Source organism: Sceloporus undulatus, chromosome 7 (assembly GCF_019175285.1).
Source record: "Sceloporus undulatus isolate JIND9_A2432 ecotype Alabama chromosome 7, SceUnd_v1.1, whole genome shotgun sequence".
NCBI classification, from domain to species: Eukaryota; Metazoa; Chordata; class Lepidosauria; order Squamata; family Phrynosomatidae; genus Sceloporus; species Sceloporus undulatus.
This window is the reverse complement of record NC_056528.1, coordinates 30817081-30830211: the sequence shown is the minus strand read 5'-3', so window position 1 is coordinate 30830211 and position 13131 is coordinate 30817081. Positions and strand designations below refer to the sequence as shown.

The 13131-nt window shown below is 48.1% G+C and overlaps 2 protein-coding genes across 2 annotated transcripts in view; both read left to right on the top strand.

Moving 5' to 3' along the window:
* ITGB1BP2 (integrin subunit beta 1 binding protein 2) overlaps positions 1–1625 on the top strand; it is a 7299-nt gene extending 5674 nt beyond the window's left edge. The window contains exon 12 of the mRNA XM_042480070.1: positions 1598–1625. Within this exon, the coding sequence (XP_042336004.1) occupies positions 1598–1625 (28 nt within the window). The remainder of the gene's footprint in view (positions 1–1597) is intronic.
* A 354-nt stretch (positions 1626–1979) lies between these two features.
* Positions 1980–12560, top strand: LOC121936180 (rho-related GTP-binding protein RhoG-like). The gene is made up of 2 exons (XM_042478094.1): positions 1980–2080; positions 9269–12560. Exon 2 carries the CDS (start codon positions 9293–9295, stop codon positions 9866–9868), a length of 576 nt encoding a protein of 191 aa, XP_042334028.1. The 5' UTR covers positions 1980–2080; positions 9269–9292; the 3' UTR covers positions 9869–12560.
* The last annotated feature ends 571 nt before the right edge of the window (positions 12561–13131 follow it).

Below are 13131 nucleotides of genomic sequence, written 5' to 3'. Positions count from 1 at the left end.
CCCCAGAGCAAAGCGGAGGACCCCCGGCAGCATGAGGCAGGCACCTCGGAACCAGGCCAGGAGCTCCATTATGCGGCGCAGGACGAGTCGGACGACAGCCTGAGCTGGTCTGAGGAGGAAGAGGAAGAGTGGGAGGAAGGAAGGGGAGAGGAAGGCCCAGCGGCCACCAATGGACCCTTCGCTGGTAGAAACTGAGTCATCATGGCCAGGTGCGGAGGACAGAAGATGGAGATTTCGGGACTGGGGATGCTTTTGGTGATCTCCTGAAGCATTGAGAAGTGTGCCAAGCAAAAGTGGCAGAGTATACAATGTCTGAGTAGTTTGCCATCAGTGGGGAATCCTGCAAAGACATAGACAAAGTGCCCTTCCACATTGCACCATTACAGCACTACGATGCCACCATAAATGCCATGGCTTTTCTTCTTGTGTGCCTTCATGTTGTTTCTGACTTCTGGCGACCCTCAGGCATTTTCTTGGCAAGGTTTGTTCCTAGGAGGTTTGCCATTGAGGCTGAGATAGTGTGACTTTTGCCAAAGTCACCCAGTGGGTTTGATTGGTTTGCTTTAAAATTGCCACACCAACATATAGACATTTACACATATGTTTTTGCTGCGTGCCTTTGTGTCATTTCTGACTTATGGCGAGCCCAAGGCAAACCTATCCTGGGGTTTTCTTGGTATGGCTTCTGCAGAAGGTGGTTTGCAGTGGCCTTCCTCTGAGGCTGAGAGAGTGTGACTTGCCCTGTGTGTGTGTGATGTGCCTTCGAGTCCTTTCTGACTGATGGCAACCCTAAAGCCAACCTGTCCTGGGTTTTTCTTGGCAAGATTTATTCAGAGGAGGTTCACCATTGCCTTCCCCTGAAGCTGAGAGGGTGGGACTTGGGACTTGTAGTCCAGGGCTGAGCTGGGATTTGAACCTTGGTCTCCCAGAGCCCTGGACCAAGGGTCAGGCCGCTGGACCGTGTTGGCTCTCTTATGGCGACCCTAAAGGCAACCCCATAGTAGGGCTTTCCTGGCCAGATTTCTTCCTAGGAGGTTGGCCATTGCCTTCCTGAGAGAGTGCGACTGGCCCAAGGTGGGTTTCCACGGCCAAGCCAGGAATTGAACCCGGGTCTCTGGTCATAGCCCAATATATATCTATGTCATGCTACATATATAACCTTGATATATACACACACACACACACACATATATATATATCAAGGTTATATACATATGTGTGTATATACTGTATATATACACACACACACACACATCAGAAATGTATACGTATATGTATATAGGTGTGTGTGTATATATATATATATACATATATACACACACATTAGAAATGTATATGTATATATACATATGCATACATATATGTATGTATATATACACACACGCACTCAGATATATACGTATATATGTTTATATAAACACACACACACACACATATATATATACATGTGTGTGTATATATATACGTGTGTGTATATATAATAACCACTGTAAATGCCATGGCCCTTTTGTCAGAATGAAGCTGCTTTTAAGGCTCTTGACCCTTTAGCCCTCTCTGGGCCTGAGGCCTGCTGCTGCCTCTTGTGTTTTCTCTTCAGGGACCATGGAAGTAAAAAGCTGCCATGAGTTCCATTTATGCACACATCGCCTGGACTTAATAAAAAAGGTGCACACCCCAAAAGAGGGGGACATTTTGTGTGTGTTTTTTGGGGGGAGTTATATTATATTATATATATATATATATACATACACATTCTCTGTGTGAAAAAGGAAGAGCTCGCCAGCCCTAAACTGTTTCTTGGCGAGGAAGAGAGGAAGAGAGAGAAAAGGGCGCTTCTCCTAAAGCAGCAGAGAGCGCGAAAGGAAAACTCGGCAAGGATTTGAGGCCGCTCGGGGCCACCGTCGTCCGACGCCCGAGGGAATACATTTCCCAGGAGGAGCAGCCCTTCGCGCGCATGCGCAGTGCGGAAGTACGGTGGCCGGGGGGCGGTTTCCTTCTGCCGGATGCAGCAGCAGCTTCTCCTCCTCGGCCGGCGACTGAGGCGAAGACGGCGCCCGGGAAAGAGGAGAAGGAGAGCCAGGTAAGAAGCAGAGCCTCCTCCGTCTCCGGCCGGGAGTTCCTTTTGCAGTCCCCTCCTCGGAGTAACTATTCCGGAGGGAGGCGCCTTTGAGGAACCGAATTTCTCCTTCCTCTCCTTCCCTCCCTTTTCCCTCTAGTTCCGCGGCCTCTCCTTCCTCCCTTCCAGATGTTTCGCCTCTGGACTACAACTCCCATGATGCACCAGCCACAGGGAAGTTTGAGGCCCAGCAGCCTCTGGGGCCGAGCCTGAGTTTGGGAGCGTGCCTCTCTTTTTATAGACCTCAGGCAAAGAAAAGGCCCTCTCTGGGTTGAAAATAACGCAGTTCGAACCCGCCTTAAGCGCCGTTTGCTCCTCTGTTGCATCCTGGGATTTGTAGTTTTGTGACTTAGGGCTGAGGAAGGTTGCAGAACTACAGATCCCAGAGTTCCATGCTGCAGTGGATGCACCCTTTTATTGCAGGAAACAATATACTTTAACTTTCAGGGCTCCACTGCTGTGGAATCATGGTTTTGTCCCTCCCTCTCTCTCTGACAGAGAGGGCTAAATGCTTATCAGAACTACCATCATTCATTATTACTATTACTAAGCTTCCCATCTGGCCCTGTATAAAAGAGCCCCACCCGCCTCAATGCCCCACTTCATTAACTGGGATTAGATGAGACTTTTCATTGTTAATTTTATTATCGTATTACGGGGGGTTTAAGGTTTTTGGTTAGAAATATTATAGTTGACTGTAAGTGTATTGTTTCTCTGTTTGTTGATGGTATTTTATCTGGCTGTAATTCTGCCTCGATCTGTAGGGAGAGGCGGGAAATAGAAATAATTGTGTGTGTGTGTGTGTGTGTGTGTGTGTGTGTGTGTGTGTATATATATATATATATATCTGTAAATTGAGACAGCACTGTCCATACGATCAATTAAAATAGATAAAATAAACCAGTTCTATGAAAACAATTAAATATAATGCATATTAATTCATGCCGCTCCAATTAGATCGAGGCGACTGACAGCATTAAAAGAACATTGAAATACAACAACGTATTGCATTTGGCAACCTGAGGGTTGCCAACTGACCGTCCTGCTCTTGTGCTCCTGTGCCGGATCTGGGGCCCTTCCCTCGGCGGGGCGCTTTGGGCTCCTTTTGGGCGTAGGAGCGCTCCTTCCTCCCAGGCCAGACCTTTGGCTCCTCTTTGGCAACTCTCCTCTCTCCCAGTTGTTACACAATTTTCTTATCCAGAGGTGGCTTTACCTTTGCTTAAGAGGAGCGGCCATCGCTGCTTCTTGCCAGGCTTTGGTGCTCCTCTGCTGCAGGCGTCGGCCCAGCTGCTTTCCCAGTTTGCAGCCGATTGTTCTGCTGGCCTGAACTGGGCTACCTGCCACAGAGCCTGGGGCTTCTGGTCCCCTTCACGCACCCGGCCAGACGAGCCAAAGAATTGGCAACCTTTAGGAACTTGGAAGCATGGAACGATGGTTCAAATTACAGTCATCCTTCCACATTTATGGCTTTGACTTTTGGGGATTTGATTATTCACAGATTTTATTCACAGATGTTCTCTCTAGGAATCTCTAGGTCCTCCAGCACAACTCTATGGTCAACTTTAAGCAAAGGTCTCACTGAAGGATATAGAGATTCATAGAGAGGACACCCTATAGCCATTTGTAGCTCCTCCGGCGCAACTCTATGGTCAAGGTCTGGCAGATGCTGACCACAGAGTTGCGCTGGAGGACCTAGAGATTCCTAGAGAGGACACTCCACTCGGCATTTGTAGCTTTTTGAGCCTCATTTGGCTTATTTATGTATGATTTATATCTTCCTCCAAAGAGTTCAAGTTGATTCTCCTGCTTGCCATTCTTCTCTTCACAACCACCCTCTGAGGTAGGTCCAAAACACATTGCAGAAATAACCCAGTTTGAGACCACTTTAACTGCCCTGGCTCAGTGCTAGGGAATCCTGGGAGTTGTAGTTTATTGTGGCCTCAGAGCACTCTGGCAGAGAAGGCTAAATGTCTCACAAGACTACGGTTCCTAGGATTTGCTAGCATTGAGCCAGGGCAGTTAAAGCGGTCGAAACTGGGTTATTTCTGCTGTGGGTTTTGGACCGGAGTGTGTGTGACTGGCCCAGGTTCAGGAGTCTCATGGCCCCTTCAGGATTATACATCTGGACCCCTAAAGACCTGGTCCAAGACTTTGAACCCTGATGTGGTGCTTTAATGTAATTTAATTTTTGTGAATGCCTTTGATCGGAAGCTGCTTTGCAAGAAGCACAGACCTTTTTTCCTCCTCCCTTCTGCCTGCGTAGCACCGAAGCTGTTGGTGACCTGCAAGGGATGGATCTGCGGCAGTGGCATTCCTCTCTCTGCCTCTCTTGCAGAACTGCCTGCAGCCTCCTGAGGCCCTTCTGGGCGAGGAAGTGGTTTCGCAGCAAAGCATGGAGCGCGACTGTTTACCGTTTGTGGCCTTATCTCTCTGGAGGTGTGGCGGCCTCCGCGAGGGAGAATAGGTGCCTCCAGGGAGGGCATTTTGGGGTGCCAGGTGATCCCACGCCTCCTTGGGACTAAACCTCTTCCCTTCATTGGGTGGATGGCTGGCAGAACTAGAAAGGAAAGATGCAGCCACTTAGGCTGCATCTACACTACAGACGTTATGTGGTCTGACACCACTTTAACTGCCATGGTTCAATGCTGTGGAAGTCAGGGATTTAATGTTTTGTGAGATACATAGCCATCTCTGTTGTTGTTGTTATTTTCTTATATCCCACCTTTCTCCCAACATAGAGACTCAAAGCAGCTAACAGCAGATTAAAATACAATACACTTTAAAAACAGCACAAGAACTTTAAAACATGTAAATATAAAATACTGAAAAAGCAATTAAACAATTTAAAAAGTTAAAACAGGATTAAAACGTAAGATATTAAAAATACAAAGTGGGGAGAGCTCTGGTATCTTTTCTTGGGGAGTGTTGCTCTATTTTATTTTTTTTAACTTTGTTGTATTGTTTTGAAATGGTGCTACACTTTCCGAACATGTAATACTGGTTAATGGGTTGTTTAATTGTATTTTAAGGTCCTGAGAGTAGAAATGGACGATGGAGCAAAGTTGTAAGGAGCCGTGAGGAACCCAGTACGTCCTGTTTTTGCCCCTCTTAGAATCCTCCTCCTCTGAGAGTAATCTTTTTAGAGGCAATACTCAGAGCTAGCTAGTCAGCCTGCAATTCTGGTTTTTAAAAATGACCAGTCTCCTGTGCTTGTTAGCCCAGATTTATGGCAGCTGGCAGAGCAAAGCAAAACCCTCTCGTCACATTCAGATTCCCAGCAGCCTTCTGGGGAGTTGGCAGGCCTGGCTGCTGAGCCGGTTGTATAGCGATGCCTGCATGCGTTATATAATGTCTACTAAGGCATCATCACATGGATGGGCGACTGCAGGGGATGATCCAGGAGCTCATTTCCTGCCTCAAGACCAGGGCAAGAGTCACGGCAAAAGGATCGAGGGGGAAATACCATCAGACGCGGTGAAATTCCACTTCTGGTTTTGAAACACAGAGGTTTTGTTTTGGGATGTCAAACAGTACAGTAACCATAGTTCGTTGTGGGTTTTTCAGGCTCTGTGGCCATGCTCTAGAAGAGTTTATTCCTGCCGTTTCTCCTGCATCTGTGGCTGGCATATTCAGAGTACTGTACTGTAACCAATTTAAAGCTGAATTGCTTCTCCTGGATGCTTCACCCTTTTGGGGAGCCAGAAGAAGGGCAATCTAGGAGGAGGTCAAGGGCCAAAAACAGTTTTCAGGAGGGGGGTTTCATAGGGCCACATTGGGCCCATCTCTGGTGTACATAAAGCTGGTCATCTCCTTGGTCCTTCTGGTTCATTGTTGTCTGGTAGGAGATCTTACCAGTTAACAGGCAAAGATAGCTATTCTCTCACCCCTCAGTCTTCTCTTCTCTAGGCTAAACATGCCCACTGCCCTCAACTATTCTTCATAGGGCTTGGTTTCCAGACCATTTCCTATCTTGGTCACCCTCATCTTCCCTCTTAACAATATCTTCCTTAAATTGTGGCACCCAATGAGGCACCAAGACTTCTTTTCTGTTTCAGCTTTGCTGCTTCCCTGCTGATTGGAGGTTAGAGATTTGGTTAGCTAAGGACTGGAAAGGCTGCTTTCAGGGATGAGACCCAAGGCAAAGGTTGCGGAGGGTGAGTGAGGGATTGGGCTGGCTGAGGGAGCCTTAGCCTGCTAATACATGTTGTCCTCCCTGGGGCTGCAGCTGTTAAACCTTCCGATGCGGGCTGCGTAATCTAACGGGGCAGGTTCTTGTTCGGCAAGAAACTACGTCTTGGGAGCATAAGTAGCACCTTCTGAAGGATGAGATTGACAAGCTGTGTCTTGTCAGGGCTAGTCTGGCAGTTCCCACTTTGAAAGTGATCGAGTGTTGGGTATACATCAAGGAGTAAGATTCACCTTCATCCACTCTGTTTGGAGATGGAGGTTCTGTGTCTTGCAGAGGGATAATGGAAATAGATCTCCCCTCCTACAACACAGAATTTTGATTTTCCAAAGCTGTTCCTAGTAACCAGACCTGCTCTGAGCCTGCCTTGCCTTTCTTTCCCAACTTCTCACATGTCCTCAGTATTAAAGTGAACTTTCTGCCGCAGCTCAAGCGCATTAATGCTCGCTTGTCCCCTCATTGTTTGGAATAATCTGTTCTTGGCCTCCTTCTAACAGCCCTTTGTGTATTCACAGAAGGCCTCCGTGGCTCTCTGATGGTAGTAGCTCAGAGAGGAAACATTGTGAGCCTCCATCACAGGTGCTGTATATCCAAGCCCTTGTTCTGTCTCGCGATGCCCGAACGAAGCGCAGGCCACAGCGGGACAGCTGGCAGGCGGCTTTATCACAGCAGAGGCGAAGGCTTGTCAGCTTGTAGAATCGCTTCTGTGTCGCGTTGGCTGTTATCCTTAGAGAAACCAAAGTTATGACTGCATGAGGGTACTGGGGGGAAATCTGAAAGCTTGTTATGGCGTGGTTGGTCTGTTTTTTCACCCTTTTCCCCAGAAATTGTGGGTTGGCTGTCAGGAATACTTCTCAGTGAGGAATTGCATCATGCCAAAATGTTAATGATCTGTGGCGTCCCCATCCCTAGAGGTTTTCAAAATAGAGGGGCATTTTTGGGGGCCCACTCAGGGCAAGGTTTGTTCAGTGCTGAGCCTTAGCAGCAGATCACAGCCCTCAAAATCCTGCTTTTTAAGGATGTTGGTTCGTAAGGTCCAGAAAAGGACCTTTTGCCATAAATAGGGTTGCCATACCTGAGGACCTCCAAACCGGGACAAATGTAGGACAAGGTTTAAAAATGTAGGACTTTTTTTTTTTTAAATTTCCTGGCCAGGAAATTAAAAAAAGGTCCTACATTTTAAAACCTTGTCCTCCTCCCCGGCTTGGGAGGAAGCCTCAGCCTCCTCTCAGGCTGGGAAGAGTGCGGGGGCTGCCCATCATCGCGGCCATCGCCGCGGTGGCAAGCAGCCTCCTCCTCCTCCCCGGCGTTGCGGAGGCCTTGGAGGACTCCATGATTGCGGAGCCGCCTCCAAGGTCTCACTGGGGCCTGGGAGGGAGCGTCTCCGCGGCCGGAGCTCCGACCACGGAGAGCGCTCCCAGGCCTCAGCGAGGCCTTAGAGGACCCCATGGTACGCACGGGGGCGGAGGTGGCTGCGAGTGGTGCCATCCCGGTTTTGGCGCCGGACCAGGACCAGGATGGCACCGCCCAAACAGGGATTGTCCCGCCTACAGGCGGGATATGGCATCCCTAGCCATAAAGGGCAACTTTCTCAATTGTTCTCAAAATTATGGCTTATTCCTGGCTGACATTTTGATCTTTCTCTTATCTCTGGCATTGCTTCGCGAACGAAGATTCAGGAAGGACTCATCCCGCGCTTTGTACAAGTGCGTTGGTGACTAAAAAGGCCAATTCGGGATAAACAGGTCTGGTAGCAGAAAGCACAGCAGAAAGTCTCCTTGAGTGATGTTTCCAGGTTGCGGTTCTTTCTGCACAACCTCTTTCTCTTATACTGTTTGGAAAAATGGGCAGCCTGGCCTAAATGATACCAAAACTAGTGCTAGTCCAGCACCAAGTAAAAGTACGGCTCTTTAGGGCCTGTTTAATTTTGTCCAGATGTGAATATGTGCGTGGTTTAACTGGTTTAAAACTATTTTAAGTGTCGAATGGTTTAAAATGCTTTCAAGGGTCTGTGTGTTGTGGCACTATGATTGTATTGGAACGGTCAGGGCAACATCCAGTGGAATCCTGAGGTTTGCAGATTAAGGAGGAGTATTTTGAATTCGCAGCCAGGGAGCGCTGCTATTGTGTCACCAGGCTGTAAACCTCAGGACGGCTTGCGATGCAGTCCTGGTAGTTATAGTGGAATAATAGTGTCTTTTAAAGCCATTCTTACTGTTTTAAGCTTTTCAGATTGATTTTATTGTGTGCCACCTTAACATCCTTGGATATAGAGTGGGATATAAATATTTGAATAACTAGTCACATTGATAAAAAAATAATGCATTTAGGTATGCTTTTTTCTGTTGTTGAATTCAGTTGCTGTAAAAGACACACACACCCCAGCCATGAGAAAACAGTTCCTCCTCCCTCTCTTTGGTCTGTTCAGGAACTGATGGTATGAGCTTCGTGACTTGGTTTTCTCTTCTGCTTTCATCTTAGAACACACAGTCCTTTCTTCCTTATTTAGACGAGGTACATTCTACCTTTTAGTCATTGGCACTCAGGGTAATTTACAGCAGCTTCTGTGTCTATATCCGCAGACACAAGGGTGGAAATCATGTGGCTCACTTGCCTTTGGTCTCCTGGCTGGTGAGGCTGCCATGGATTTCCCTTCAACTCTGCACTCCAAAAAGAGATGATAAGTCACTGGTCTCTGGGAGTGGGGCATGTAGCATGTGCTCATCTCTCTGCATCTTCTGACAGTGGCTCTGAAACCTCAGATCCCCCCCCCCCCAGGGGGTTTTGACTTCACTGCCCAGAGTCCCTGCCCACTGGTCCCAAGCCAACTGAGACTTCTGGGAGTTGAAGTGTGAGTCACTTGGAGGACCAGTATTTGAGAACCACCGCTATATGAGCTCCAGGTGAGACTTCTTGTGACATGGAAGGCGTTGGGTTTCCTTTGACTTGTTCCTTGGTTTTTGCAGGAGTCTTCCTCTTGGAGTGAAAGGATGCAGACGATAAAGTGTGTGGTGGTTGGAGATGGCGCCGTGGGGAAGACCTGCCTGCTCATCAGCTACACCACCAACGCCTTTCCCGAGGAGTATATCCCCACCGTCTTCGACAACTACAGCGCTCAGATGACGGTGGATGGTCGGATGGTGAGCCTGAACCTCTGGGACACTGCTGGCCAGGAGGAGTACGACCGCCTGCGCACCCTCTCTTACCCACAGACCAACGTCTTCGTGATCTGCTTTTCCATCGGGAGCCCTTCCTCATATGCCAATGTGCGGCACAAGTGGCACCCCGAGGTGTCCCACCACTGCCCCAACGTGCCCATCCTCCTAGTGGGCACCAAGAAGGACTTGAGGAATAACGCGGAGACGGTGAAAAAGCTGAAGGAGCAGAACCTGGGCCCCACCACCCCTCAACAGGGGACTTCGCTGGCCAAACAGATCGGAGCAGTCAAATATCTAGAGTGCTCAGCACTGAACCAGGAAGGGGTGAGAGAAGTCTTCGCGGAGGCTGTGCGGGCCGTTTTGTATCCCGTGACCAAGAAGAACTCCAAGAAGTGTCTTCTTTTGTAGCCGGTGGGCATCATGGAGCAAAGACCGGGGGCTTGGCATGTCTGCAGGTCACCTCCTTAATCTAATTGCATCTTGCACTAATGGCTTTAAGAGAGATTTCTTTTGGCAAGTCCTCCCGCAGTTCTGGCGCCGGTTCCTGCAGAGTGAAATGGAGGTTTAGATTCCAGTTTGAAGAATTTTGCCTGGCCACGAAATTCTCAGCATTTCCTGCTCCGCATCATGTTCTCTCTGTGGGTTGGAGAAGGGTTTCTGTGGGGTGACTCCTTCGAAGCCAAGTTCTGCCTTTACTATACAAACCTAAGATATGGGCCTTTTGAAAGAAACGACGATTCATTTCGCTTTTCAGGTTGCTGCTGCTTTTTCTAGCCTTTCTGTCAAAAGCCAGTTGTCTTGTGCGCAGACAGGGTTGTGCCTTTCCGATATGTCAAGCGACATCGAATCAATATGTCACAGTGTTCAAAATGCCTTTTGAATTCGTTTTAAACCTGCTCCACTGTGACATGTGAGGCACAGTATATACTATGTGTAATAGGAGAAGTGAGGATCTGAGAGGGATGGGGAACTGCTGAGAGGCTTTGCATAGGATCAAACCCAGGTTGTGTCCCTTTTCTTTGGTGGAAGGCATTTGCTACTGGTCCATGAATATAGGCTAGGATTGGGAGTAGGTCCCTTTGGCTTTCATGGCTGGCTAGTGAGGGCTTGTGATGCAGTTCCTTTATTTCTGCATCTGTCTGCTCCTGTGCCCTGTCAGTAAGCCAAGGCATTCTTTTCCCCAATTTTCCACATTGCCTTTAGTTTGGCTTTGGACTGCACAGAATGAGATACATTCAATTTAGCAGAATGAGTTCTCCATTCTAACATATTCCCCTTGCATTGCCTTCTCTAGGACATGGCCTCTAGTGGCATCCCTGGTGATGCGAAGATGCTTGTCTGCCTGAGGCCTTGGCTAGAGACACCTGGCATTGGCATGGTGGTTTGCCAATTGCAGCTAAGTCACAACTAAGCTACACATAGCCTTGAAGGACCAGGATTGGCATTATGCTAGTTTGGCTGCGGCACTTCCATTTACTCCTCTGCGTACCATAATGGGCCTTAACCCTGTGAATGTGGCCTTGTTTGCTCACTGCCCCCTCCTTTTTAACTTAACTGCCATGGTCACAAAGCAGTATTTCTGTGCCTTCTCCTCACTGTTACCTGCTCTGCAAGAAAAGACGAATAATTATCTGCCTTTTAAATGTTCAGGTGTGAATGCTGTTAAAATGCTGCACTAGTTTGTTACTCTCTGGGGCATTGGTACCCAACATAGATGCTATATAAGCAGAGTTTAACTTCCACTAAAATATTAACGCTCCCTTTTTGATAAAAGAGTTATGCAAGTGTTGTTTTTTTTTAAAATCTCTTTAGCACAATGAGTGATTTCATTCATCCGGCAGCGTTAAGAAACTCTTAAGCTGGTGCAGCACAGCCATGTTGATGCCCTGCAAGTGGGTTAATTAAGATGGGTTACTGGGAGCCTGAGGCTTCCTGGCATCTCTTTCAGGACAAGGAGAGCTGAATTTATGTGAAGAGGCTTGCGACTGGCAGTTCTTAAGGACGTCTTATGAGTTGCTTCTCCACAGCCGTCTTGTGGTGCTACCTAGGAAGAACATGAGCCGTAAAGTAGGAGCCTGCCCCTACCCACCCACTTTTTCTCTTCTTTTAGCTTGACCCCCATTCTGAAATGAATTAGCTCTGTGTTATATAATGATGATTTTAAAACTCAGACAGTGTAGAGAAAACCTGCCCTGAATCATGATACTTGTGAGCTGCCCTCTCTACTGTAATGCCAATGAAATGCCTGAGCGAGGGAGCTGGACCAGGTGCAAATCCAGCATCCCTCTTATCAAAGTCCTGAGAAATGAAGCTTAGATGGCTATAACTGAAAAGCTGCCTTTGCCTCTTCTCCCCCCCCCCCCAAACCCAAGCTTAGAGACTCTGCCCCGGTTTCTTTGCCTGTCATTGGACCATTCTCAGGGTATGGACTGGTGACCGACCCTTTCTTGGGGCCTAAGGAATGAAGTTAATGGTGCCTTGGTCTCATCAGTGCATCCAAATGCTTTCTGAATACCGGTCAAAGCATTACTCTGTGTGTGTCTTTGTGTGTATGAAAGAGAGAGATCATGGGTTTGCATGCATGCTCTGTGGCACTCAGGCCTTGGGATGTGATGGACCAGACTCTGCAGACCAAGGGTTGTGTATTTGGCCGTTCCGCTTTGTGTAGGATGTGCTCACCTTAAAACTCTGTAAAGCCTTGTCTCCTTTTGGTGCTGCAGGGGCTGGTGGGGGAAAGGGCATCCGTAACTCCCTCGCAAAAGGGGTTTTTCGAGGCCGAACCGTGGGCAGCTGTGGTCCTACCATCCCTTGCCAGGACAGGCAGCGGTGACGGAGGGTCATGGGAGTTGTAGTCTCAGAAAAGAGCTGGAGGGCCACAGTCGGCCGCGGCCTTTCCTTTTCTAAAGCGGGGCTAAATGGTTGTTGGGGGTGCAGAGGCCTTAAAGGCGCCAAGGGGAACCTGAGACTGTTTGGTACTGAAACCTATACACTGGCAACTGATTTTATAGTTTTAAAAAGAGAAATACATTTGTACAGCGAAACTAACAAAAGTTATTTTTAAATTATGCAGAATTAAAAAATGGAAATAAAAGCATTTTTCTTGGTTTCCCTTTGTCCGGTTATTCCTGAAATTGTTCCAGATCAGAGGGATTTGGGGAAAGAAGGGGCCTCTTTTTCGAGGCGTTCTCCCAGGAGCCTCACCCTTCTCTGGGAAGAAGAAGGAGGAGGAGGAGGCCCTTCCGGATGGATTACTCAGGCCTGGCAGGGAGGCAGCTCCACTTGACAGCATTGGGAGAAGTGACTTTGGGGGCTATGGCCACAATTCCTCCAGCCCCCAGAATTTAGAGAAGTTACATTTTGGGGCTGTAATAACCTCAATTCTTCCAGTTACCAGAATTTAGGGAAGTTATTCTTTGGGCTACAATTCTAGTTACCAAAATGCAGAGAAGTTACTTTTGGGGCTATAACCTCAGTTCCAACAGTTACTAGAATTTTAGAGAAGTTACATTTTGGACTACAATTCCGCCCCAGTCCCGGTGGATGATGGGGGCTGCAGTCCCACCGTTTCACTCCCAAGTCCCTCCCTTGCGGCCCCTCCTTTTCTTCGGGTGCCGCTCTAGCCGCCAGCCCGCTCTCTATGATCCTCTCTATGGTCCTGCGGCGGCGGAGAA